Here is a 26,120-nt window from a genome sequence, read left to right as displayed (position 1 = left end):
ATGACATCTTACTCTTTACTGAGCCTAGACTCCCAAAAAGGTTTTTAAATTAAAGATATTCATTTCATAAAACTAGACACCCTTTGAAAGCACTCTCTGACCTAACTAACAAAATATCCTCCAAGCCTTGGTGTGCAATACAGTGTTCTCTAAGATTCTCTTGAGGAGGGTTAAGCCCTGAAGCTAGGTGCGAAATAAGTTGTGCAAAATAGGTAGTATGCTTCGCTTCGCTTAAGTAGCACACTTGGCTGCAAGCACAAAGACGCTAAGGCATGCACTTTATCACCCATGAGCTCTGTAAAAGAGTCGCACATCGGACATATAAAGGATGGATGGTCTCTTTAATATGTCTTAGGCAATCCTCACTTCTTGAGCTAGCTTTTGGGGTTGAGTTAGGCCCAAGATCCATTTCTTTACAAGCTCTGTCCCGAAGAGAGACACATTGTCCAATAAATACCTCACTTAGTTATAACTTTTCTGTTCCTTTGTCTGCATCATTGTTGTTTGGGTTTATAGTCATTAATATTAACTACATATATATTTTTTTATCTTTCTCTTCAGTTAGGCCTTACTTCATTGAAGCCCGTTTTTTCTATCTTTTCTTTCGATGGACCCATAAGGTGACATCTAACTAGGTAATATGAATCTGCATCTCCGGAGGTATAGGTTCCTCAATTGGCCATTGTTGTTCTTGATCAATTGGAAAAAACCTGCAATCAGTTTTTGGGTTGGATTGTTTCTTGAGAATATAGATAAATATCTTAGTTGAACCATCACCATGTTGCAATTTCACAACTTTCAAAAGGTAGCATCACATAAAACAGGATACAAAAGCAATTAATGGCACCATTACATCAATTAAATGAAACAAGCCACAAAAAGGAAATAGAGTATTTAAATATGCTAAAAATCAGTCTTAAAATCAAACAGTATAGAATCACGAAGGGCTAAGTTCTGAATTTTAAAACAGGACATAAAATGAAGTTGTTCCCACAAAGAAACTCAATGTTTCAAGAAAGACATGTGCATCCTTCTGTTACCTTGGAGCAACTGATCCACGCCTCCACTCAGCTTCCAGAGAGGGAAGGACAGCAGGCTTGAGTACAGCTGTGTAAATCACATTTAATGCAATAGCACAATTTTTCTCTTGCTTTTCAAGGACAACTGAAGAAACGTTCCCAAAGGCTATAATGCTCTGTACAGGGGTTATTGCAGGATCAAGGAACGGTTCTAGCATCTCAACAAGAAAAAGGACTTGGTGCTTAGCATCCTGAAATGATAAAGTTCCCAAATTTAAAAGCTTAAAGGTGTTAAATCGAACAGCTAAAATTTTACGCTGATTCTTCCCACATAAACTAAAGAGCAATTGTATGATTCCCTGAATAAAACAACAACTACCCCTCAGTGCCAAACAAGTTGGGTCGTCTATATGAATCCTCATTTCTTCATTTAAGCTCATATCTAATCATCCATTATAATAGAATTCCCTGAATAATAGTTGACAAAAAATTTAGTCAAAAGATTACCTTATATTTGACCAAAATATCATCCATAACCCCAGATAAAGCTAAGACAATATATTTAAGGGCTGCACGTGCACGAGCAAATGAGTGGTGGGCACCCTGATACACATTTTGGCCAAAGGTAAGTATTAATAAAATAAAAGCGTATAGAATGAAAATGGGCTCTCAACAGCAAGAATATGGTCAGATAAAGGTACCAACAGTTAGAAATGATCTATGCTAAATATGAAATATCCAATTGTTACAGCACAAGAAAAGATAAAACTGAATCATGACCTGTAGGACTGCCTTGCCGTACTATTAATGCACTACTGTCATATATCAGCTATGACTTCTCTGTATTAGGTTGGTGATTGGTATCACTGTTATCAATTAGATGTGCTTTTTACGTACAAGGATTCCAAAGATGTAGAGCATCCCAGTAAACTACTGCAGTCAAAGGCCACCTTAAACCCTTTAGACTTGATTCGTCACCCAACATGTTTATTAGCATGATGTCAACTGTCTCCTTCAAACTCAAGGATACAGTATATGAGACTACAGAACAGATCCGGTTCAAGTACGGTCGTTCGGATGATGTTGACTACCATGCTTCATATCTTTTACCAAGAAGCATTGTCCTCAAATATCTGTACTATGAGATCCTACAGAATTTGTACTCTATCTGGCAGTTGCACTCATCAATGAAACATTCATCTTCCTAGTTGCAAATTTCCACTAAATCTACTTTTCTAGGCCTTCACATAGAGATGAGGAATTACATAGGAATTTTGTTGCTGCATTAGGTACTGAACCAATATTCTCCCCATCATTCCTTGGGTTATAAAATGTTAAACAAGGTTCATTGTCCACAAGCAAGTGTATACGAATCAATCAGATAAGCGCAGAAAGCTCACTATAGTAAAATGAAAGGAAAATAAAAACACACACCTGGATTACAGGCAAAAGATCCTCCAAAAGCTCAAGTGCTAAGTCAATCTGTATTACAAGAAATCTAAGAAGAAAATTTTCACAAGCAAGGTTGCAAGGTAAAACCTAAATTCTACTACAGCCTATACAGAAGAGACTAAGAAGAAAGTTTTGAATAACCTTTGCTATCACTTGAGGCATCCATGGAGCCAAGACACCAGAGCAAAGATCAATGAGCACACATGCAGCCCTCCCCTGCCAGTAAGAGTCGAATAGATTTTAGTAAAGAGAACCAACTTCAGAACAAGAAAGAACAGAATTAGATACTAATGTAAAATATTTATTTTCAATTCATTTGTAACATCATCTTGGATTGTACCGTTCTTTCCTAGCTCTATATTTAATTAAATAACTGCATAGGAACCATGTTGAGAATGGTAACCAAACAGCAAAACAGATAACGGGTTCATCTTCCCAGATAAAATTCACAGGTATTGAAGCAAAGGACAAATACACTCGGTTGATCTTGCCAGATAAAAATTCAACGGATAACAAACCAAAGGCTGAGAAAGACAAATGAAAAAATGTTCAGCATTAACCAAAGTGCAGATGTTGTGTTGACAGAAGGGAACCTAAAAGGAAGTAAAAACCTACATTTGATGGTGAAAATGATGATAGGTATCCTGCACAAGCACGAAGCAGAGGACGATAAACTGATGAAGACGAAGTCCCAACAATCTGCACATTAGCAACAGTAATGACACTTTGGTCCTAGATTAAAAAAACAACAAAACAAAATTGATGACAAGATCATAGAACAACCTGGGACAGGGCTTTCTGTACAAAAGGTTGTTTCCACAGAGACAAATCTTCATCAATTGGGTCACTACTGTTGATACTAGGACGAAGTGCTACAGGTCATAGAAAAGCAAGAGAAAATAAGAAAAGGAAAAAGAATTAATAAATTGACTTGTAATGGAATAGGTGGGTAAGAGACACATCTTATATCTGACCAATAAGCATCTTATATCTGACCAATGAGAGACTGACTCAAGAGTAACAGTCACTAGAATTTCATCAGAAAAGTTGTTGGGTGGTAACAAGGGGCGGATCTAGGGGGGCGGTAGGGGGTTCACCCGAACCCCTCGGCAAAAAATTACATTGTATATATAAGATAAATTTTCTATATTTATGTACATATATTTTGAACCCCCTGAACAAGAAATAGAGTGTAGCACGGTAGTAACTGCCTTTCAAATCGTCCCCTGCGTTCAGGGTTCAAACCTCACTGTGAGCATTACGTTTTTAGCTTATGTTATTTCTTTTCATTTAATTTTGGGAACAGCCACTAGCCTGGACAATCTTTCAGTATTAATTATATATCTATATTTTTAAAAGTGCTGAAATAGTTGATTTAATCCCAGAAAATCAAAACAGTCCCAAAAAATCGAACCCCCTGAGTGAAAATTCTGGATCCGCCACTGGTAGTACATTAGCTGGAAGAATGATCAGAATGCTGGCCAAAAGAGATGGTACTGCCAAAACAGTCACAAAACGAGACACTGTTACCAAAACGGTCACCAGAAAGAGGAGTGGTTATGCAGAACAATCAACAGAAAGATACCGGAAACAATCACTGGAAAGAGGAGTTGTGCCGCCAGAGCAATTACCAAAGAAGGCAAGAGTAATATGACGAAATAAAGAAAACTTAGGTTGGCCAAACAGCATAAGTTTGTGTACTAGTAGGCGGAAGCCACTTAAATCTCTACCAAGATCGTATAGACTCTAATATCGAGTGAAAAATAAGAGAAGGAAATATAATGAATGTAAAAGATAATGATTGTGTTGCAAGATTCAAGTTGCAAGTTCTTTATATGAAAGTACTATAGTAAAGTTCACATCTTTTCACCTTTCGACGCTCCTCAACGAGTTTGTTTTCGCACTCATGAAATCTTTCGCACAACTTCAAAACGTTTGAGAATTTAACTTCGCACTTTTAAGACTTTCCACTTCTCTGTTCTCAATTTTTGAATGGAATTTTAACGTTCTGCATTTTACTGATTCGTGTAGTTTAACAATCTGTATCTGTTTGTATTTGTTACTTCATTGTGTATGTTCCTCTTTTCTATACTATGCACACTTTCCCTCTTTATTGCACTTAAGTTTTCCGGGGTAAAATATGATATTTCAAGGAACTGTGGAGTCCTTTCGACTAAAAACCACATAAATATGATTTTAGATTCCATTCTTACTTTGCTTGGTTATTTTCCACCACACACTTTAGCATTTTTTAATTGATTTACCAGTTTCGCCCCTGAGTTCGACTGATTTGCTGATGATGATGTTCCTAGAATTAAAAAAATCTGGTTCTAAATGCAATCATGGTATGCCCGAATCAACTAAACACATTTTTTAGGGTGTTTCTGACAAAGACACAATCAGGACTTTGGGTTCAATGGTCTTAGCGATGAAATTACTCTGATGACAACTGAATCTACCATTAGGATTCCCTCATTATTTGAAGTAAATCTCAATTCTAAAGCAAACGTTGAACAATCCAACCAAATTTTACCTACAAATAAATTGGACAGATCTATCTCCTTCCTCATTACACATCGGGCGAAAGATGATAAATTTCATAAGAATCCTCGCATTTGTGAACAAGTCATTGAACACTATTATTATTTATTACAAATGGCTAAAAGAACCACAAGCTTGAAAAGGCGCCGAACTTGATGAGGCGAAAAATCATTAGTGAGTCTTTTGTTAATGCAAAAACTAAGTGCAACAGTTAGTTGTTGCTTCTCTAAGATTAGTCCATTTCTCTACTATTTTATTGTCTATTTGCACAAGATGAAATCTTCCTTTACATTTTTGACCGCTTACTAATAAGTATCTGTGAGTTATAATCATACTTGATTATTTTACACAATATTTCAAAGGTTGCTAGCATAAGCTACTTTATGAGTCATCAAATACATCGTGTTACAGATCTGAAGGCACTGTCCTAAGCTTTCAAATTGCTATCACAACTTAGATGAAAGATAGCAGCTGGATGGAGCTCTGAGATTCTTTGGATTCCAGTTGATCAATGTTTTGACATTAATGAGTAACTAAATATGAAATAGAAGTGAATGGATTCTCACGTTATGTCTGCATCTTCTGCTAGCTTCAAAATGCTTATGTTTACACCTTTATATTATTACACAGATAACAAATCTTTGAAGACAGATTTTTGTTACATAACAACTTCAATAAAAATTGATTAACACATTTTACAAGCATCACATGATATACATGCGTGAAATCATGAGAGCAAAAAAGAAATCCATTGTGGTAATACTAAGTAAGGTAATAAAGAAAGCTAAAGAAGTGAAGTTAGTCAATATTATGGATGGCTTACTCGCCGAAGCATAGGTCTACTTTAAGCAAACAATTTGACAATACACAAAGGGCCTTTAATATATATAGAATATAATCTAATACATTTTTTATTCATGATGTGCAGGATACATATTACAAGTTCAATGCAAAAAAACAGTCATTATAAATAAAGATGAGCCATGGTACTCTTCTTGCAAAAATTCTACAAGAAAGTGGACGTTATAGAAAATACAGCAACTTGTGGCAACTCTATATATAGAGAATGTTGATTTTGAAATGAGGTGAGATTCGGCGAAAAGATATAAAAATCATTTCATGATACAACATGACATTCAACCTTTTCACCCAATCTTATAGTTACTGCTTAAGGGTCAAAGTGTGTGATGGAGAATGGCGTGCCAGTGTTATTCTTTTTTATGCGGCAAAATATTTAATAGGTTGTGATGTTACCGAGTACATTGAATCAACCTTGACAAAAATATGAAACTTAGTTAGAACATCTTTTATAATGAGCAAAATTATTTTAATCGAAAAATATATAGAAGTATCTTCTTACCATGATTTTTTAAAACATATGGATTCTTTCCGATTTTGCTGAAGGAAGAATGTAAGGACTATGCAAATTGGTGTTGAGAAAAGAAAAAGATTTCAGCTTTCTTGTCAGAGTTGATAGGAACAGTGCAAATTCAAGGAGTTTAGTTGCTCAAGAGATACATGAAATTGAAGAGGAAGCCCCAATAATTGTTGAGGAAGGAGAAACTACAGTGAGGATGTGACGAAAGAGGGCCAATAGAAACCAAGAAGATCACAACTTTGCGAGGAGACTCTACTATATACTTCCGTGTAAAAATAGTTATTCAAAACTATGCTACAATTATTTCTGTACTATTATAGGATAAGATGTATTTTATGATACTAGGCATACACGTGCAACGTAGGTGCGGTGAGATATAATTAGTTGCTTGTTGTTTTTATACGTTCGGACGAATAATTGGCGCTATGACCATCCACATTCAACATTCACATTCTTCAGTGCTCTTTCGTGTAAAATTAGTCATGCAATGATTAGCTTAAATAGAATAGCTGCCATCTACTGATAATTGCATATTTTCATTGGTTGTCATCTTAAGTTCGGACAAATAAATGATGGTTTAACCATCCACATTCACCGATCGCTAAAGAATCTACACTAATATTGAGTGTAAAATTAGCTATCCAATAGTTAACTTTAATTGAATAAATATTTTTTCCCGATAATATATAATTCTAGCTTAGGTGTACATGTGCGACGAATCTAGTATATATATATATAAAAGTGGGAAGCTTCAAAGTGTAAAGTTGGACTACCATTTTACCCCTACACTAAATCAAAATATTATAAAAAAATCTAATTATAAATATTAAATAATAATAATATCATAATATACTAAATACTAATATTTATTTTTTTGAGAAAGATAAAGTTTTATTCCTCAGCATTAAGGATATGTTGGAGACCTCCAAAAATTGGTTCAAAACAAGAGAAAACAAAAAGGCTAATACATCACAAAGTGCCTATAAAATCCAAAATTTGCGGCTTTTTCTATCCCTTCTTCTTTACAACAAAAATAAAAAGTAGTCAAGCAGTTCCATTTGACTTTCTCTATTGAAATAGCCTTGTTTTCAAAGCATCTACTATTTCTTTCTTTCCAAATAGACCACCAAATGCATGATGGTATTATACTTCACCACTTTCTCTTAGATTTTCTCACCCCTCTACTGATCCAGCAACTAAGTAGATCTGGTGTATGCTCAGGCATAATCCATTCTGTATGTGTCAGTCCCAGAAAAAGGTTCCACAATTGTGTTGTCACTCTGCAATGGAGGAACAGGTGGTTGTTGGCTTCCTCAGTCTCATTACAGAGAGAGCACCAAGAGGCAATATGGAAAACTCTCCTTTTCAATTTCTCATGTGTGGAGCATGGTCTTCTAGCAACCAACCAAGAGAAACACTTCATCTTGGTTGGTACCTTGTTCCTCCAAATCTGCTTCCAGGGGCCAAACTTACAACCTGGATGCTCCTTCACCTCCTTAATATATAGCTTGTTAACAGAAAGGCTTCCATCTCTAGAGTGTTTCCATCTGATAGAATCTTTTTTCTACTGATAACCCATTGAACTCATTCAGAACTAGTAATAGCTCAGCCACTCTCCTGATCTCCCAGTCATTTAAATGCCTTCTGAACACAATATTCCATCCATGAGTAGACCATACCTCAACCACTGCTTCTTCCAGATTGGTGCACAAGGAAAATAGGTCTGGAAATAAGACCATCAGTGTCTCATTTCCATTCCAATTCTCCTTCCAGAATAGGATTTTAGTCTCATTTCCCACCTTGTAGACTATGTTTCTACTTAGATCAGGCCACAAGTTCCTTATTGTTCTCCAAGCTGACACCCCATAAGTGTTATTCACAGAGCTGGAGACCCAATTTCCATTCAACCATACTTGTTGACTACCACCTCCGTCCATAGGGCTTTTTCCTCAGTGTTGAACCTCCATAGCCATTTTGAAAGGAGGCATCTATTCTGCAACCCCAAGTTTCTGATTCCAAGTCCACCAGATTGTTTAGTAAATACTAATAGATTAATACTTTATACCATGTCCTTCTATTTAATTTTCTACATATTTAAAGCTAAGCAGAAAATTTTAAGTTACAGAATTAATTTCACCTTCTGGAGTAAATGTCTTTTGTCTCTTCAGAAATAATATATTATGCAAATGTCAGATTTTTCGAACTCTTTCGGTTACAAGTTATTCATGCATCACTTAATTTCAGAAGAAAGGATTGTTCAACTTTAAATTTTTAACACATTATATAAACAAAAACACCATATGCTTTCACCATCTCACTCTTCCCCAGCCCAAAATCTAAATCCAAACCATATGTAGTGTTGAATAATAAAAATAGGTCAGGTGGAAAGAAGAATTCAGGGAACCAAAAGAAGGTATTAACAAACAAGGTCATTTTTTCGATTAGAAGGCATCAATACTACTACTATCTTGGGCTTTTGTTGGATCAGCACTATACCATATTATATGAATTGATAACTCTTCGTCTCTTCATTCACTCATTAAGTAATTCAACACCCGTCAAAGGAGTCAGACTTTTGTTGAGAAGTTTAAATATTCATGGATCACAGGGTGAAACAGAAGAAGAAAGGAAGCAGGAGTCAGAAGTTTTGTACAACAGATACTTGATATATTTTGCTACATGAACTTTTGAATGAATGCATTTTTTTTCCTTGTCCTGTCCCTTCTTTTCCACTAGAGCAGTTTGAATTTATAGGAAGAAATAATGAAAGTGTTCTGGTAAAAAAAAATTATATGATTTTGCATAAAATCAGGAAAAGATTAAAAAAAGCCTAAAATGGGAAATGATCCATATTTAGAGTAACTGAATATGAAGAAAATGAAAACAACCCATGAGTAAAAGGAAAAGAGAAAAATATTAAGAAGAAGAAAGGAAATCAAAGATTCTACCTTAATATTTTATTTAGTTTGTTACCATATATATGTAGACTCCCCCGAAACGGGAGCTTTTAGTTACTTTATTTGTCCTTTAGTCCATTTTTTACTTTATTTATTTTTTAAAAAATAGGAAAATCTTAAATAAAAAAAAAAGGAAACAGATTTATACAATATCAAATTGTACAAGAAAAAATATTACTATATACAAACACATTTTGTAGAAAGTGAATACATTTTGATTATCAAAAATGAATATGGCAAACTACGAAAAGAGTGTGCATTTTTAAAGTTACAAATTTATAATTTCCTACGAAACAAGGAATAGGAAATTTTATAGCACAGAAAAAGTACAATAATATATGTACCATACAAAATTTATCATTTACAATACATAATTTATATTATGTATTTTGGGATAAACGTGCAACGCACATTCCCAGAAACTAGGACAATAAATATATGTTTAGCTGATGACGGCCTAATTTAATGCTAACTCAGACAATCTAACTCACTAATACTTTTAAATTCCTAATAGTAAGCATGATGAATGCTCGTCAGTTACTAAAATACTCAAAAAGAGTTCAACGTTCAATGGTGAAGCCGTCTAACTAAAAAAAAGACCTGACAGAGAGGAAAGAGAACTCTCCACAAAACCCTAAGGTGTCAAATTAATATGCACTTAGAGGAATAAAACATGTCATTTTTTTCTTTTTATAATGATAAAGGAAAAAAGATAATCAATTTTGAGCAAATATTAAATCAACGACACAGACTATCAAGCTATAATCAAGTAATTATGGCACCTGAAAAGCGATATACCTGGAAGTAATGCTTGAACTAGGGGCAATGCCAACCAAAAATCAGAAGCATTATCTGCTAACTTGCTGCAGAGCAGGGGCTGTTAAAAATGAAATGTTGAATGTCAAAAGAAGCAACATGTATTACTACACATATGACTACAGTGGTTTATCTTAGCATAAAGCTTTGGTTGTGATTGACCTGGGATACACAAGCATACAAAACATGTAAAATCCCTTCTTCAACTAGCCCAATATCTAAAACATTGGTGAAATTGGAGTCCCACGTATATTCTGGTGTCTTAAATTCATCTCCAAACAAATCTGAGTAATCAGCAAAAGAAGCAGGGGTGCAAGGCTCAGATTGTGATTCTTCATCAGGCACTGAAGTTGTAATTTCAATACAAGAAAGTGAAGCTTCTGGCGGCTTTATAGGCTCAAGAAACTTCAACAGAATCCAAGAGGCCTAGATATAAGACAAGAACAGAAATAAGTGTAAAAGCAAAGGCTACTTTTATTCTCAAGAAACTTCAAAGCACACAGTTTTGAACTCTCACCATTTTGGAAACAAAAAATGGAAGAGGCACAAGGAAATATTTGTATCTAGTTGAATCTTGCTTTATTTTCTTTCTGTTATTTCTAACTTCTCAGAGGGAAAAGTGAAGGAAAATATTTTCTAAATAGGGAGAAAGAGTAAGTGTATTACCACTCTGCAAATATTTCCCAGGTTAGAATCCTTGTAAGCTTTCCTCAGTAAAATGAAGATCGCATCTGGACGAAAAGCTAAGTAGCAAGATGTAGGAAAAATCAAGGATGGCATGTTGCGTGATCTCCTAGGCTGCCATGATAAAGTATACAATTAAGCAGCAGCCATGCCATATAAGTAAGAAACGTAACCACCTTAGTGACAACTGTACCAAAATCCTTCTACATGGCAGTAACACTTGATTTCTTTCCACAATGAGCCCAAAACAGTAATAGATGAAATAATAGAGAGCATATAAAGACCCTCGTCAACAGAAGAAACATGTAAGAAAATGTATGAAATAAAGCATAAAACAAATTCCTAAGCTGAGCCTGAAGAATTACAAAGGCTGGCAAAACTCTTTTCTAAATAGAGGTTAAGAAGATTAGAAATAAAAATAAAAAATGACTCATAAAAATGAGACTTACCCGTGCATGATACAAAGTTGCAACCCTGTATACATCAAGTGTTGAGCCAGAAAGTGGAATAAGCATAAATATGAAGGAAAACCTCCCCAAACCCCAAAGGATGCAATATGTCTACATTAGGTCAAACTTCCTCCTCCCACTCTTATAAGAGGCATTTGCACGTACACGAGATAGACATTACAAGGATATAAGGGACATCGATACAGCATACACATATACACCAGACAACAAAGGTGAATCATGTCAGAATTTAGAGGCCAGTCAAATCTCTTCTGCCTTTCTACATAACCGTCATTGACAATGAGGAAGGCTAGCTAAGCACTCCACTCCAGGAGAACAGGGGTTACCATGTTTTGGCAAATGAGAAGGAACACATGCAAAATCTCCCTCTTGTGTTCGTAAAACCAACTATATGAAGATGCTTCTTTTTGCTCAATGTGCTTGATGAGAATTGGTCCATTATATGTTCAACTTGTTAAAGTCAAAACCCCTCTTGTTTTCTTATCTATATAAAACTAGGCTAGAGATTAACAATCAGGGTAGTTTCAAAGAAGTAACAGATCATCCGTGTACGAAAGAACAGTTTCCAGTCAAGAGTACAAGGAGAAAAGTACTACTCCCTCTGTCCCAATTTATGCGACGCTCCTTCCTTTTCAGTCAGTCCCAAAAAAATGACATTCTATATTTTTAACAATTTACTCCCTTCGTCCACTATTACTTGTCCAATATACTAAAAATAGATGTTCACTTTTACTTGTCCAGTTTAAAAAATCAAGAGATAATTTATCACTTAATTTCAAATTTACCCTTATTATTAACTATAGTCATTTCCCAAAGCATTGAATTTATTATATTCAAAGGGTGATATAGTAAACATTTCCTTTTAAGTTAGGAGTAAGGTCTGCTTACACACTACCCTCCACAGACCCCACTTGTGGGATTACACTGGGAATGTTGGTTGTATATTGCACAGATAAAAAAATGGACAGAGGGAGTAACTTTAATGTTCATTGTACCCTCTCTTTTTTTTAAAAAAAAAAAAGAAGGTATTGTTGTATTCCTCAGCATTAAGGAATGCTGGCCACCTCCAAAAATTGTTCAATGTTCATTGCACCCTTAATGAGATGATTTATAGCCACAAATGTTTTACTTAATTAAGACCACAATTTTCAAAAGTCTTCCTTTGTTTCTTAAATTCCGTGCACAATCAAACACCATCACAAAATCTGGAAGGAGGGAATACTATTATCCTTTCAGAGAAGACAGTAACTTGTTAGTTGTTCTGAGGTAAAATTTCACAAACTGAATGACAAGAAAAGCAGAGGAGCAGTACCCTATGCATACCTCAAAATTCGATGATACAGTCAAAGCTATTGCAGATTGACTGTTTCTTGAAGCTTCAGATTCTGAAATACTGCCTACCGACCTGGCTGTTTCCCTGCTTAAGCAGGAAAAATAATAGTGAACGAATAAATTTTACCTCAAGGAATGAAACTTGTACAATACTCAAATCTAATACTAGAGAAATGAATATTCTTTAACTGAAATCAGGGTTGGGAACCATCTCAAAGAGGCTCAATAATAAAATTACCAACAGCCAATGGTACCCAAAAGATGTGGGCAATCCACAATAAGAGAATTTTACCCAAATAAATAAGCAAATCCCCTTTCAATAATTAGTAGCAGCAATATAGAAGTTACCACAGGGTTCATAAAAAAGTTAACTTCATTAAGATAATATCTATAGAAGGGGTTGGCAAGGTTAAGGCTTCATTCACATACTTCTGTAACAAAATGACTTTATATCAGTTTTACTCTACTTTTTTTATTTTTTTTGGGAAGTGATAAATAGTATTCCTCAGCATTAAGGGTACATGCTGGCCACCTCCAAAAAGAGTAGCAATTACAGACTTCCTATCAAATCTATATCTTCTATACAAAGTTGTTTACACCAAAAAAGTAAAGATACAATACAACTCCATTTAACTTTGTGTATGGAATTGGATCTATCGTCAAAGCATCTTCCATTTATCCCCCCCCCCCCAATACTGACCACCATATACATGATGATGTTAACCACCACCATCTCTTTGGGCTTTTACTGCCTCCCCTCCTAATAGAATAGCTCAAGAGATCTGATGTATGTTCTAGCATTTTACAGCTCATGCTTGCAATGTTGATGAACAGATTCCATAGTTGAGCAGTGAATTTGCAGTGTAAAATAGGTGTTTATTTGTTTCCCCTGTCATGTTACACAGAAAACACCTAGGAACCAATTGTCTGCCCTTCTTCTGTAGGACTTCTTGTGTTAGGCATGCTCTCTTTATCACTAGCCAAGTGAAACACTTCACTTTTGTTGGGATGTCACTCTACCAGAAATAGTTCCAATGATACTTTGACCCCAGCCAGCACCTGCAAGCCTCTTTGTATGCATTACTGACTGAAAAAACTCCAGCCTTGCTATGCTTTCACAAGACAATGTCTGTGGTAGTTGTGATTATATTCACTCCACCTAGTTTTCCTAGTAAAGCTGCCACCCTATTGACCTCCCAGTCATTTAGTAATTCTAAATGATATTGTTCCATCTCTGTTTTGTCCAGCAATCACATACTCTAGCATCATGACTTTCACAAATTAGGAATAGATCTAGGAAAAGGTCTCCGAGAGAGGTTTGATCTATCCAACCGTCCTTCCAAAATCTAGTTTTGTTACCATTTCCCACCTTGATAAATATATTTTCTTCCGCCTGTGGCCACAAGTTTCTGATTATCCTCCACACACAAACACCAACACCATATGGTTCAGAGGCATTTTCAGTACACCAGAGACTCAGCTCTCCATAATTTGCTATTATAACCTCCTTCCAAAGAGCTACCCCCTCCCCTGTGTATCTCCACAGCCACTTCATCAACAGGCTCTCACTTTGTAATCTCAAGTTTTTTATCTCCAGACCCCTTTGTCTTTGCTTAGATGTACAATCTTCCAATTTACCGAGTTGTAACCTTTCCCTTCCTTATTTCCTTGCCATAAGAAATTCCTCCTTAGCTTGTCCAGTTTTTTCACCACTTCCACTGGGATTAGGAATAAGGACATCACATAAGTAGGCAGAGAATCTAGTACAAAATTGATGAGGATCAATCTTCCACCTAGAGACAGTTATTGTGCCTTCCATCTAGTTAGCTTCTTATCAGTTTTCTCCAGAATACCATCCCATATTTCCATTGCCTTATGTTTGCTGCCCAAAGGCATATGCCCAAGTAGGTGGTAGGCATTTGATCAACTCTGCATCCCAATATGCCTGCCAATTCCTGAATCTGGGGAACCTCATTTACAGGGAAAAGACTGATTTTCCCCCAATTCTAAGCCCTGAAACAGCTTCAAAAAAATCAGGATCACTCTAACGAAGCTAATATGTTCTACGATAGGCTCACAGAAGATGATAGTGTCATCTACATAAAGCATATGACCAACTTCTTTTTCTTCCCCCACTCTTTCTCCAGCAAAAACCATCCACCTGTTTTGTGATGCAATCCTCATCATACTGTCAAAACCTTCCATTGCCAAGATGAACAGAAAAGGGAGAGAGGATCACCCTGTCTGAACCCCTTTTATGATGCAAAAAAAAACTACAGGTTCTCCGAACTGACTGTTTTTATACAGAATTCAGTCCACTTCAACCATCTACTACCAAATCCCATCTGACTGAGAGTATTCAGAAGGAAACCAATTCACATGGTCATAAGTTTTCTGACTATCCAGTTTGCACATTATGCCAGGAGTTCCTTCTTTCACTCTTGGATCAATGCATTCACCGACTCCTTGAGAACAACTGTGATCCTCCTCTCTTCTCCAAGTATAGAGGAAAAATATGTCAATCCTAGAATCACAACTGTGATCCTCCTCTCCTCCAAGTAAAGGATCCTCCAAACAAGGAGGATCCACCAGCTCCAATTCTTCAATACAGGATGAACACTCTGCCATGGCACCAGTCAGTTAGACACACACACAACACTTATCTTTGCTTAGTAAAGTAAATATTCTGAACTTAATCAAAGATCAAGCAATTTGTTAAATCTCTTGCTTTTTCTTTACCCTAAAAAATATATATGTCAAGCCTGGGCAAGAACTTGTCACCACGGTATTAATACAATTCCGGAATGTTCAGCATCACCAAACTTTGCCCTTTCTATTAGCCAAGGCAACACCATTCATCATTACAAGTGAGTTTAATAGTAACTTCCTAAACCTGGCAAGAACACCTCCAAACAATAATTGTCCTGTATTACAATAATAATTTTTTGAACTGGAGACAAAAGTAATGATATTTTACTAGACCATAAAATTGGATATCTTGTTTCTCATTATGTTAATGAGTTCTTCAGAGCTAGGAATGGAGCCCTTAACCAAATTGATCTCTCAAGCAAATTATACATCCCCAAAATCCAAGAGAATAAAATCTTTTAAGGGAAAAAGAAAAAAAAAAGATTCAACTGTCGTTGCGCAGAAGATAGCTAATAATCAAGTAATATCTTTGATAAAATCCAATACAGACCAATTTGTGGACCTATTAGAGAAATACCTTGTACAAGAAATCAGGGATACCAACCTTTCCTTTACAATTTGAAGAATTGGGTAAAGGGGACCAGCAATCATTGCAAGAAAACGTGTAGCATATTCTGCAGCATCTGAAAAGCTGTTAAGATCAGCCTGCACGAATATAACAGAATGCTCAACAGAACCACGTAATCCCAAAAACAGCGCTACAGCTCGCCCATTTCATGTTTCAGAATAACAAAAATAGTCCTATTTCTACACTTTAGGTCAAAGAGATACCTCTAGTTGGGGAAGGAACACTCCCAGCCGATTTGTGATATCTTGAAGCAGCTATAAAACCATAGATTAGACAAAAAGAGCTGAAATATTTACAAAAACACTTGCATACATCTAAAACAAGCAACATATCACTGCTTATTAAGACAGCAATCCAATAAGTTTATCCTTAACAAAAAGGTTAAGACTTAAAGGAATGCTGTGCCACAGCACAAATTAATCTGACCATGAGAATGGGGAAGGCTCACATATGCATCTTACAATTAATGCGTGCAAGAGAAGTTCAGATCTTCTACCTGAAGATGCATATCATTATCGTCCTGCTTGCTTGATATTACGTGGGGTAGCAAGTAGTTGACGATCGGTTGAAACTCTGGTTCAAGACCAATAACTGTAATACCAATCAACTGCACAGCAGAAAAGAGGGAATAAGTGATGAGATTAGAGCCCCGAACTTAACTAGTGCCAGCAATAACAGCAACCAAGCGACAAATTAGAAAAAAGATCAAGAGAGCAGAAGTCAAGCTCAGCTCTTTGCAGTAATATCTTAGTTTCCTTTGTTTCTTTATGCCACATCTAAGGTAGATTGTAGAATGGATTATAAAGTGATATTTATCTTTTGCTTCTACCTGATTCTATAGAAGCTATAAATGTAATCTGTGTCCAAATTAGTTGAAGAAAGGATAGCAGAGCTACTAATGAAAGGAAACGAAGAAATGGAACTTTGCATAAAGTTCAGATGGCTGGGGGTAGGATTTCCATAATAGAGTCAAAATGAATTGTTTCTCATAAATAGCAGACCAATTTGTTCTTTTCTTCTATTTCCTTCTGAGTTTCCCTTTTTCTCAATCAGCTCTTTGTTGGAGCACGAATGAGCATATGCTTCCTTAACAGTGAAAGCTCCATCCGTAGAATCCCCACCACCACCCCCAGAGTAAGCGATCTTTAATTTGAGGGTTAACCGCAACCCCTGCCAGTTTAGCAAATCTATCCCAGTAGTTCAGTCATCTCCCGATCTTGAAAGTCTCTTCTGAAGAGCAGGTCCCAAGTGTAATGATGTCAATTCTGAAATAGGAGAGTTTTTGAGGGTGTAAAGATGAATTTTCTACAATTAAGGAGTAGTCCGTTATCTGTTATTTACTTATGGTGCACCTATGAGGTCCCTTGTAGTGTAGAAGATCGGGAGTCTTTCATAGAAAACCATCTTCATTTGTAGATTTTCTACCTTTTGGTATGCCTCTTGTATACAGGCTCTGCCTTTTTGTTTTCAAAGAAATTATTTACCATATATAAAGACTCTTGATTGCTAGCCACTTTGTACAAGTTTGAAAATTCATCTTTCAAAGCCACAGGGCCCAGCCACTTGTCCTTCCAGAATATATCTTTGAGCCATTCCCCAACCTGACTTTGAGTTGAGCTATTAAGTCCCCCAGAGTTTTGCAATATGCTTCCAAGGTCCTGTCCTATGAGGTGAGTTGCTTTGCTTTGAACACAAGTTATTCATCTCCCTCTATTTTGCAGTTACCACATCTTTCCACAGCTATCACCAGTGTCATTTCATTAGCATGTTCTTGTTTCTTTGGCGAGTGAAAAATGGGACATGAAATATGTTGGAATACCGTCCAACACACTATTTATCAACATTAACCTGCCCCCCAAAAGAAAAGTATTGTATCTGCCAGGAAGATAATCTTTTTTTTCAAACTCCTCAATTAATCCATTCCAAATTACATGAGACTTTTATTTTGCACCACAAGGTAGGCCAAGATATGAAGCGAGGAAGGATACCACATTACAGCACATCAACCCAGCAAACTCAAATTTAGGGACTGCATTTACAGGGGAAAAAAGTGTTTTTCAGCATGTTAATGTGCAATCCTGATATAGCTTGAAAGATCGTTACAGTGGGGTTCAGGTGCGCTACTTGGGATCTTTCAGCTCCATAGAAAATTAGTTTGTCATCTGTATACAGCTAATGAGATACAGTTATAGAGTTCCCACTTACATTTCCCACCTTAAAACCCTCCCGTCAGTGTAATTGAGTAGCTTGATGAAGAATTTTGTTGAGACCTTCCATAGCTAAAATAAAAAGGAATGGGGGAATTCCCTGCCTGAGACCTTTCTGGGGAAGTCCTCCATTAATCAAAATTGAGTACTTAACAGTGGTGATACATAACTTGATCCACCATATCCAGACTTCCCCAAACCTCAGTCTTCTGAGCATTGCTAAAAGATATGACCAGTCTAACTGGTCAAAGGCTTTCTCAACTTCCAATCACTTTATTGCCCATTCTGGAAGTGGTCATTGAGAGATGGAGTTTAGGAGGGCATAATGGAAACCCTAATATGTGACAAATTTTGATTCAATAAAATGGGTGACTATGATTAGATTCTACAGAACCAATTTATGGAGGGATATTATGAAGTTCCTGGGTTAGACAGAGATGGCAGTCATACTTTCACGAACTCTTGAATGAAGGAGGGGACAGAGACTTTGTGTTGGGAGACTTGGAGCACTTGGATAGGCGTCGCGACATTGGGTATTGTAGGAGAATAAAGATTGAGGAGGTTAAGGGAGTTGTTCGTAGGATGTGCAGGGGAAAAGCGACCGGACCTGACGAGATCCCTGGGGAATTTTGGAAGAATGCAAGTAGGGTAGGATTGGAGTGGCTGACTGCGTTGTTTAATGTTATTTTCAAGACATCGAAGATGCTGGAAGAATGGAGGTGGAGTACAATCATTCCCGTGTACAAGAACAAGGGAGACATTCAAAGCTGCAACAACTATAAAGGTATCAAGCTGCTAAGTCACACTATGAAAGCGTGGGAAAGGGTGATGGAAATGAGGGTGAGGAGAAGTGTGTCTATTTCAGAGAATCAGTTTGGATTCATGCCGGGGCGCTCAACTACAGAAGCCATTCATATTGTAAGAAGATTGGTGGAGCAGTATAGGGAGCGAAAGAGGGACTTACACATGATATTCATTGACCTAGAAAAAGCCTATGACAAAGTGCCAAGAGAGGTCCTATGGAGATGCTTAGAGGCGAAATGTATACTTGTGGCATACATTAGAGCAATTAAAGACATGTATGATGGAGCTAAGACCAGGGTAAGGACGGTCGGAGGGGACTCGGAGCACTTTCCTGTTACGATGGGGTTGCACCAGGGATCGGCTCTTAGCCCGTTTCTATTCGCCCTGGTGATGGATCAATTGACAAGAAAAATACAAGGTGAGGTGCCTTGGTGTATGTTGTTCGCGGATGACATAGTCCTGATTGACGAGACTCGCAACGGAGTTAACGACAAGCTGGAGGGATGGAGACAGATGTTGGAGTCTAAAGAAATTAAACTGAGTAGGACCAAGACAGAATACTTGGAGTGCAGGTTCAGTGGTCTGCCGCGTGAGGCTGACGGGAAAGTGAGGCTTGGTACCCAGGCCATTCAAAAGAAAAGAAGCTTCAAGTATCTTGGGTCTATTATACAGGAAGATGGGGATACCGACGACGATGTTTCACACCGTATTGGTGCAGGGTGGATGAAATGGAGGCTCGCCTCCGGAGTGCTGTGTGACAAGAAAGTGCGACCAAAACTCAAACGCAAGTTCTACAAAGTGGTGGTTAGACCGACTATATTGTACGGGACGGAGTGTTGGCCAATCAAGAAACTTCATGTTCAGAAGATGAAAGTCACGGAAATGTGAATGTTGCGTTGGATATGTGGGCACACTAGGATGGATAGAATTAGGAATGAAGATATCCGAACAAGGTGGGAGTGGCATCGGTAGAGGACAAGATGCGAGAAGCGAGACTGAGATGGTTTGGGCATGTGAAGAGGAGAGACACAGATGCTCCAGTGCGGAGGTGCGAGAGGTTGGCTATGGACGTTTTCAGAAGGGGCAAAGGGAGGCCGAAGAAGTATTGGGAAGAGGTGATTAGACATGATATGGCATAGTTGTAGCTTACCGAGGACATGACCTTAGATAGGAGGCTGTAGAGGACTCAGACTAAGATAGTGGGTTAGGTGGCTTATCTTTTCTCCATAGTAGTCATAGTTTTGCTCATTTGTTTATTAACATTTGATTTCTGCATTTCATTACTGCTTATATTTGTTGGTCCGGTTTACTTTGGGTATCCTATTTATCTATAGTAGTTAATGCTCCTTTCTTTTTGGTCTTTCCTACCCTGACTTTCTCGCTCTCATTATTCATATTTTTATATTATTTTCGATATGCTTGGCTCTACTGACTTATGTCTTGTTTTTCTTGTTTCTCCTCTCTTGTTCTTCTCTCTTAAGCCAAGGGTCTTTCGAAAACAGCCGCCCTACCTTTCAAGGTGGGGGTTAGGTCTGCGTACACTCTACCCTCCCCAAACCCCACATGGTGGGATTATACTGGGCTTGTTGTTGTTGTTGTTGTTGTTGTAACGTGAACAACTGGGACTCCTTTTTGGGATCACTAGAGGTGTGAAAAGAGTGTTTTGAAAGTTAAGCTCGCTAGCTTTCTATTTCTTATGACTGATAATTCTGTTTGCGGCCATGTGGCAAACTCTTAACACCAACTGATGCTCAACCCTTCTTTGCTTAATACCAGGCTTAGTTTGCATAGTGTAGGGCACGAACCTGTGACCTAAGTCACAAGTCCCACCACCTTTTCCACTTGAACCAAGCCTTGTGGGCCAAACTTCCCATAGTACTGTCATAGGAAGCATTGGTTGCAAACGTGACCAGCGGACAGGAAGCAATTTAAGCTGGGATTTAATCTTCAGCCAGAATTTCGATGACTGAGAGGAGGAAGCAGCAAAACACCTACTGTCTGCTACTTATGACATTAAAATTGGAAAACGGGAAATTTTACAAAGTCCAAGAATTCACCAGAAAGATGTTCTACTACTACAAATATGAATATTTGTTGTCATAATGAACACGGAACATAGAAAAATCTTTAAATTACAATCAAATTAATGTAGAACATAAATCCAATAAGACGAGTCTTAATAAAATGAACACGGAATATCTTTCATATATTAGTGAGTAATAAATAATTAGGTGACTTTAAGGGGTCATTTGGTTGGGAACAAGTTATCCCAGGATTAATTATCCTGGGATACGTTATCCCTCCATGTATATGGGATAACTTATTCCATCACTATGGTATATATGGTGGGATAAGTTGTCCCAAACTTGACAACTAAACAAGACACCAAAATTTTATCCCTGGACTAATTTTTTTATCCCGGGACTTTTTTTTAATCCCTCACACCAAACGACCCCTAAGTTCTTAAACTTTTGGAGCATGACTAAGAATATGGATGGTAACATTTATATAAACTGTCACTGAAGAACAAAAAGGGAATGGGAGGAACCCAACACAGCAAAAGCATTATTAAACTCAAGACAAGCTCCAAAAGTAATTCACCTGTACAAAGAAAATTGCTATAGGGCTCCCTCGCAAGCAAGATATCCGAACATAACGGCATGGAGTATAGTTCATAGGGTACATCATGTCCCGTCGAGGGGCTTCACAACGTGGGCGAACTTTTGGAAATGTCTCTGGCTATGAAGAACGCACAAACAGATAATCAAGAAAACAGGCACAGTTAATCAAGTTCTCATGAAGAAAATCTGAAAGTTTTACAGCCATTGAAGTAAAACGCTGCTAGAAAATAAGAAAACAAATAGGCTGTTAATAATCAACAAAAGAAGAAAAGGATAATAATATTTATGAGAAAACTTGACAAAAAGATCCAACAAAGAGTAGAAAAGGTTGCATTATAAAATATAAAATAACAAGTGGAGGACATTATTGCTGCATTCTCCAGTCCACAAATCTTAATTAGAGGAAAAAGCAAGCTAAGCATTATCTTACTAGAGGTCAAGTAATTTCCGAATGTTCTTCATGCACTAGGCTCCAACTTACAATCAAGGGATGAACCTCCATGATAATTGAGAAGTCCCTGAGTGCCAGTGGCACACGATTGGAAACTAGGTAGATAATGATCTTGTCTCTCCACCCTTCTCTGCTTATTTTGTGGTAGGGTTCAAATCTGTGACGTGTCTAACCAACACATCACACAATGCGCTCTTACCACCAAACCAAAGCCCCGGGATTGCACCTTGATACTTATTTACGTGACAACTTGATACATCATCAAGGATAGAAAATAAATTGGTTAATAATACATTATTAAAAGCTTAAGGACATATTATAATAGTCTTAATAAGTTTGGGGTAATAGGGGCAACACCAGACCATAATGTAAAGGAAATTTAAATGTATTGGGACTCTGGATACTTCTAGAAGCTACACAGAGCATTATTAAATGCTTCTTATTTCAACCAAGAAATCCATGACGATTAGTGGCACACGGTTCAAAACTCGGTGGATAATGGGTCCGCTGCTCTACCCTTCCCGCTTAAATAACACGCTTCTGTCTGCAGCAGGATTCGAACCCATGACAAGTGCCTGGCCCATGCATTATTTGTTGTACTCTTATTACCAGACCTAAACCTTGGGAGTATGTATTATATTTAATGAAGATGTCAAACATTTTGGTACATCTCAAAATTTAAAACAATAATAAAAAAAAATATCACATTCTGCCCAAAGGAGCAACCTCAAGGTAGCCGCAGGAGATTTTTTAAAATAAAGAGTTATTATTTCTCCTGGGTTATATTGGACCATAATCATCCTTCAGCAAAAACCATCAACCACCCACCTCCACAAGAACCACTCTCTCCCCCAGGGCGAAACCTTATCAGTACTCAATCCTTTTAGTCTAATTCCCTTGTGCACCAACAAAAGGAGGACACTATAGTCTTCCATCAATACAGGGTACTAAAGTAACTTCAGTTAGTAAAAAGGGAATCTTTCTTAGTTTACTGAAACAAGGCAAGGTACTTTTGGGCCTCATCACAATACTTGTCAGACAATTTTGGTAGGAGGCTTCTGGAAGCAACCACTTGTTGGAAAAATCTTCCTTTTTTAACCCTTTCCTTTTTAATCATAAACACTGCTTACATAACTAGATCTTTTTTCTGATAAAACCAAAGAACCTTCCGATAGATCTTCTGGGAGATGCTTCCTTCAGAGAGGACGATGACTATAATAAGTGATTCTGGAAACCACCTTCCACCCTCCTCAATCCCATCCTGGCCGATAAACAAAAATAAACACAACGCAAACTAACAGTGTTACAAATTTGCCTCTATGTGGAATGAGGCATGGCACATCAAGGTAAGGATGCCAAAAAGATCAGTAACCACTGCGATTTAAAGAAAATATAAGTCGTCTTCTTTGGAAACATGCAGACTCAGCAACAGTAACCTGATATTAAGGATATCATTTAGACCAGAAATTGAACTCCTTTATTGTAAATCCATCCATCGTAGCAACCAACTATAGAAGGTTTGTGATCAATAAGCTTAATTTTTTGAACTCAACGGGAGGTTGGTGATTAAAAAGTTGTAAATAGATAGTGATTGAAGCCCTTTTACATTAGACATGTACAAGAATTTAATGGGAGTAATATAATGTCAATCATCGGGATTCCAAACTTCAAACGCTTCCTATTGCACATAAATGTGAAACAAGAAACAAAAACTTCAATCAATACAACCATTGATGCAAAAATATCTTTATGCCAAACCTTGTAACGCAAGCCAGCTGAAATTTCCCATTCCAGCACAGACTTGTTGTATATCCTAATATGTGAAAGCAGGCAAGGTTCCTGTATTGACGAACAAAAGCACACCAACCATCATTTAACTCCAAAAATTAGTTATCAATAGGTAAAGGAAATAAGGCGTAGGAATATATAATGACGCCAGCAGTCTGAAGGTCCATCCTAGATAAATAATGCTTAGGAAAGCAAACTTCTGAAGCCAGTGGTTTAATCATCTGTAGCAGGTAAAGACGAAATTATCTAAAACCAAACAATTAACCAGCAACGCTGATCATTATCAGAGAAATATTCATTATTAATTGGTGCATTTTCTCAGTATAAGAAGAATTATTTTGAGATTTAAGCTTCTACTGATCAAGCATTACAAGGATGATCACGAAAACTAGTTTCCCCAATGAAAGGACTTCAATAAGTCCACTTATCCTCCAGCCAAAGACAGCAAATAACTAAAGAGGTGTGGTTCCAACACTTCTAAATCTACTTGTCTGTTCCATCCAAAGACAGCAAATAAACTAAAGAGGTGTGGTTCCAACGCTTCTTCTCTTTACAACCAAATTCCCAAGGCAAAATGAGGTCCTTGTAAATCAATCTACTTGTCTGTTCCAGCAAAAGACATCAAATAAACTAAAGAGGTGTGGTTCCACCGCTTCTTCTCTTCACAACCAAATCCCCAAGACAAAATAAGGTCTTTGTAGATCAGGGATTTGTCCGAAAGAAACATTTGAAGAAATATAAGACACCAGCAAGCTGCAATGCAAGTCACCTAGCAGCAGTGGCCAAGGTAACCTATTAGCTATGAGTTCAACCGAACCCATCACCTTTAACACGGATCATGAATATATCCGTGAAAAACTACTACGACAAAATGCATCTCATGGCGAGTAAATGGAGCAAACCCCAACTTCCACTTAAGCCATTAGGAGACAAATTTTTGACTCGAACCCAAAACCACCACATGAAAAAAGATGAAACGAGCTCAATTCAACTTAAGCCATTAGAAGCCAAATATTTTACTTGAAACCAAAATCCACCTCAAGACAAGCCAGCGAAGCAAACCTAAAGTCTACTATAGCCATTAGAAGGCAAAATTCTCAGTTGAACCCAAATTCACCACATGACAAGCAAATGAAGCAAACTCAATTCATCTTAAGCTATTAGAAGCCATTTTTTTCACTTAAACCCAAAATCCACCACATGAAAAGAAAATGAAGTAAATCCATTTCAACATAGGCTATTAGGAGTCAAATTCTAATGGAACCCAAAATTCAACTTATGCAATCAGAAGGCTAAATTTTCACTTGAATCCCAAATTCACCACATGACAAGCAAATGAAACATACCCAATTCAAGTTAAGCTACAGGAAGCCAACTCTCACTTGAACCCAAAATTCACTTTATGCCAAGTAAATGAAGCAAACCAATTGAACATTAGTTAATATTAGCCAAATTTGCAATTGAACTCAAAATCCATCAAATAAAAGATTACATTTTTAACCCATAATTCATCACATGGAAAGCAAATGACACAACCCCAAATTCAACTTAACCCATTAGAACCTAAAGTTCTAACTGAACAGTGAAAAATACAAGAAATTGGATGAAAGGGGAATTGCAAATAATACATACATCGAGTTCGAGTAAAATCCATTCTTTTGTATTGGTACCGGTGGACCAGTGATTTCTGAGGTCGGAGTCAAGTACATGAGAAGCCTTCTGTAAAGGTGATTCTCGAGACATAGCCTTTACTTTAAAGGGTAAAGGCTTTACCCTCGGCTCTAACTCCACCTCCATTTTTTTTCTCCGCCGGAACTCGACTGTTCAATACTTAGATACAGACGAACGGAGACTGAATGGACTTGCAAAGTATCAGAATCTTTACACTGAAAAGCTCTCAGTTGAGTAAATCCCCTGTTCGGACACTGATAGGACTTTTCATAGGTTCTTCACTAATCCGGATGAACAAACGGGGCCCCGATTGGCTAATTGGGTCTTTGGTTTTACGTTTTTACTTAAAATAGTATAATTGACAATATATGGATTAACAATGATGATACAAAATCTCATTGTAATGTTAAGGGTTTGGTTACATTTAGCGTGTTTGGTATTAATTAAAATTGCTCAACTTTTTTTTGGACATTTTAAAAGCGGAAATGGATTAAAATTACTTTCGAACTATTTGAAATAGCTCATATTTATCATTTATTTATTTTTGGAATCAAAACTATCCTTGTCGTTTATATGTTTTGGACCACAAATGTCCTTTAATCGTTATCCTTGTCACTAGACCTGACGTGGTAATCCACTTAGACAGTCTAAC

At 37.1% G+C, this 26,120-nt stretch overlaps 1 protein-coding gene across 3 annotated transcripts in view; it reads right to left on the bottom strand.

The window, feature by feature from the left end:
* LOC129886866 (uncharacterized) overlaps window positions 1-25,717 on the bottom strand; it is a 36,668-nt gene extending 10,951 nt beyond the window's left edge. Inside the window, exons 1-16 of one of the 3 annotated variants that reach the window (XM_055961748.1) lie at window positions 25,430-25,717; window positions 23,768-23,848; window positions 21,539-21,676; window positions 16,423-16,533; window positions 16,130-16,180; window positions 15,903-16,003; window positions 12,641-12,734; window positions 10,830-10,961; window positions 10,326-10,589; window positions 10,146-10,224; window positions 3,255-3,343; window positions 3,087-3,170; window positions 2,613-2,687; window positions 2,454-2,501; window positions 1,527-1,622; window positions 1,041-1,270 (exon numbers count right to left, since the gene is read on the bottom strand). In XM_055961748.1, the coding sequence (XP_055817723.1) occupies window positions 1,041-1,270; window positions 1,527-1,622; window positions 2,454-2,501; window positions 2,613-2,687; window positions 3,087-3,170; window positions 3,255-3,343; window positions 10,146-10,224; window positions 10,326-10,589; window positions 10,830-10,961; window positions 12,641-12,734; window positions 15,903-16,003; window positions 16,130-16,180; window positions 16,423-16,533; window positions 21,539-21,676; window positions 23,768-23,848; window positions 25,430-25,594 (1,838 nt within the window). In that variant the 5' untranslated portion in view covers window positions 25,595-25,717. The remainder of the gene's footprint in view (window positions 1-1,040; window positions 1,271-1,526; window positions 1,623-2,453; window positions 2,502-2,612; window positions 2,688-3,086; window positions 3,171-3,254; window positions 3,344-10,145; window positions 10,225-10,325; window positions 10,590-10,829; window positions 10,962-12,640; window positions 12,735-15,902; window positions 16,004-16,129; window positions 16,181-16,422; window positions 16,534-21,538; window positions 21,677-23,767; window positions 23,849-25,429) is intronic. The other 2 variants (XM_055961747.1, XM_055961749.1) reach the window with 2 other exon arrangements.
* Between the last annotated feature and the right edge of the window lie 403 nt (window positions 25,718-26,120).

This window comes from Solanum dulcamara, chromosome 4 (genome assembly GCF_947179165.1).
Source record: "Solanum dulcamara chromosome 4, daSolDulc1.2, whole genome shotgun sequence".
NCBI lineage: Eukaryota > Viridiplantae > Streptophyta > Magnoliopsida > Solanales > Solanaceae > Solanum > Solanum dulcamara.
The sequence above is the reverse complement of the archived record's forward strand: the minus strand, read 5'-3'. Positions and strand labels throughout refer to the sequence as shown.